The 1,327-nt window shown below is 56.4% G+C and overlaps 1 protein-coding gene across 1 annotated transcript; it reads left to right on the plus strand.

Annotated features, from left to right (window-relative positions):
• The first annotated feature begins 20 nt into the window (after positions 1-20).
• Positions 21-581, plus strand: LOC112976267 (inositol 1,4,5-trisphosphate receptor-interacting protein-like 1). Its single transcript, XM_026087286.1, has one exon. It carries the CDS (start codon positions 21-23, stop codon positions 579-581), a length of 561 nt encoding a protein of 186 aa, XP_025943071.1.
• The last annotated feature ends 746 nt before the right edge of the window (positions 582-1,327 follow it).

Consider the following 1,327-nt stretch of genomic DNA (forward strand, 5'->3'; position numbering starts at 1 on the left):
GCTGGTTCCAGCTAACAGCGATGAACGCCTGGCTGCTTTTGCCTGCATCACACCGCTGCCGGCTGACGGTGCTGCCCTCTTCCCGCTCCTGCAAGCTCCGTCTGGAAAASGTCTCCGGGAGGTCCTTGTCCATCGAGATACTGTTTGGCGTGCAGCAAGGCGACTCGAGAGTTTTCCTGACCAGCCAGCAGGCAAGGGCTGGCCTCCCCAGCAGCACAACGTGGCTGGAGAGCTGTGCTGTTCCAGAGATGCTGTTCTTCAGGTTCGTGGCCAGGCAGGCCCCCCAGGACAGTTGCCACCTGACATGTCTGAACCTCTTTGCCCGTCTCCTGGAGGGCACAGGCTTTTCCACCTACTGCTTGAAGACAGTGCTGATGCACCTGCTCACAGTCATACCTCTGTCACGTTGGCACAGAGGACATCTCCTGGAGCGGGTGGATGGCATCCTGCAGTACCTGCAGCGCTGCCTGGAGGACAAACAGCTGCACCACTTCCTCCTAGGCAACGAGAGGGTGCCCAGAGAGGTCCCTCTGCCAGTGGCCTTCCGAACAGCCAGCCTGCTCAACCTCTTCCATAGTTAAGGTGGGTGGTAGATGTTGCATGTGTAGTTGAAGCTTTGTACTGGGTGCATATTTTGAGCAGTGACCAGAGAGATCTGGCCACGCAGCAGCAGATTCAGCAGCGTGAGGAGCAGCTGAGGCAGGAGAGGGCTCAGCTTCAGCCAGAGTCAGAGCGCATGATCCAAGAGTCAAGCAGGCTTGCCAAGAATGATGTGGTCTTCACTGTATGGGACAGGTGGCAGTTCGCATCCTTTGCTGAAGCCCTTGTGCTGCTCTTTGGGCTCTGCTGGCTGCTCAGGAAGCAGGACCATGACTTGGACTCTAGCTGTGAGCACGGCACCTGTGAGTGTCTGGGCGACACTGTGTGGGGCATGCGGGCCCCATTCCGCCACAGGATTACACGCCATCACCCATCAGTGCCCCAAGGCACCAAGAGCAGACTCACATCTACAAGCCCAAAGGCCAGCACCAAGGCAGCTAGTCTGTCTCACGGGACATCAGAGGAGGAGCAAGGCATAGAAAGACCATGCTGCCTTCTTGCAAATGTGCACTCTTTACATTCCTGCAAGTGGCCTGCCTGCAGCCGCAGGCAGGTGGAGCAAAAAGACCCTTCCCTGACCTGGGGAGTGCAGGTCTCCACCACCGCGGGAATGGGAACTTAACACATGAAGTGACTTCAGGATATCCTTTTCAGGATCCTGCGCATCCTTTTCAGGAGATTTGATTGCCCACAGAAGCATTACTTTATGTAAAGTTTCCAGTGAATT

The sequence above is a fragment of the Apteryx rowi genome, unplaced genomic scaffold, assembly GCF_003343035.1.
Source record: "Apteryx rowi isolate R43461 unplaced genomic scaffold, aptRow1 scaffold_710, whole genome shotgun sequence".
NCBI lineage: Eukaryota > Metazoa > Chordata > Aves > Apterygiformes > Apterygidae > Apteryx > Apteryx rowi.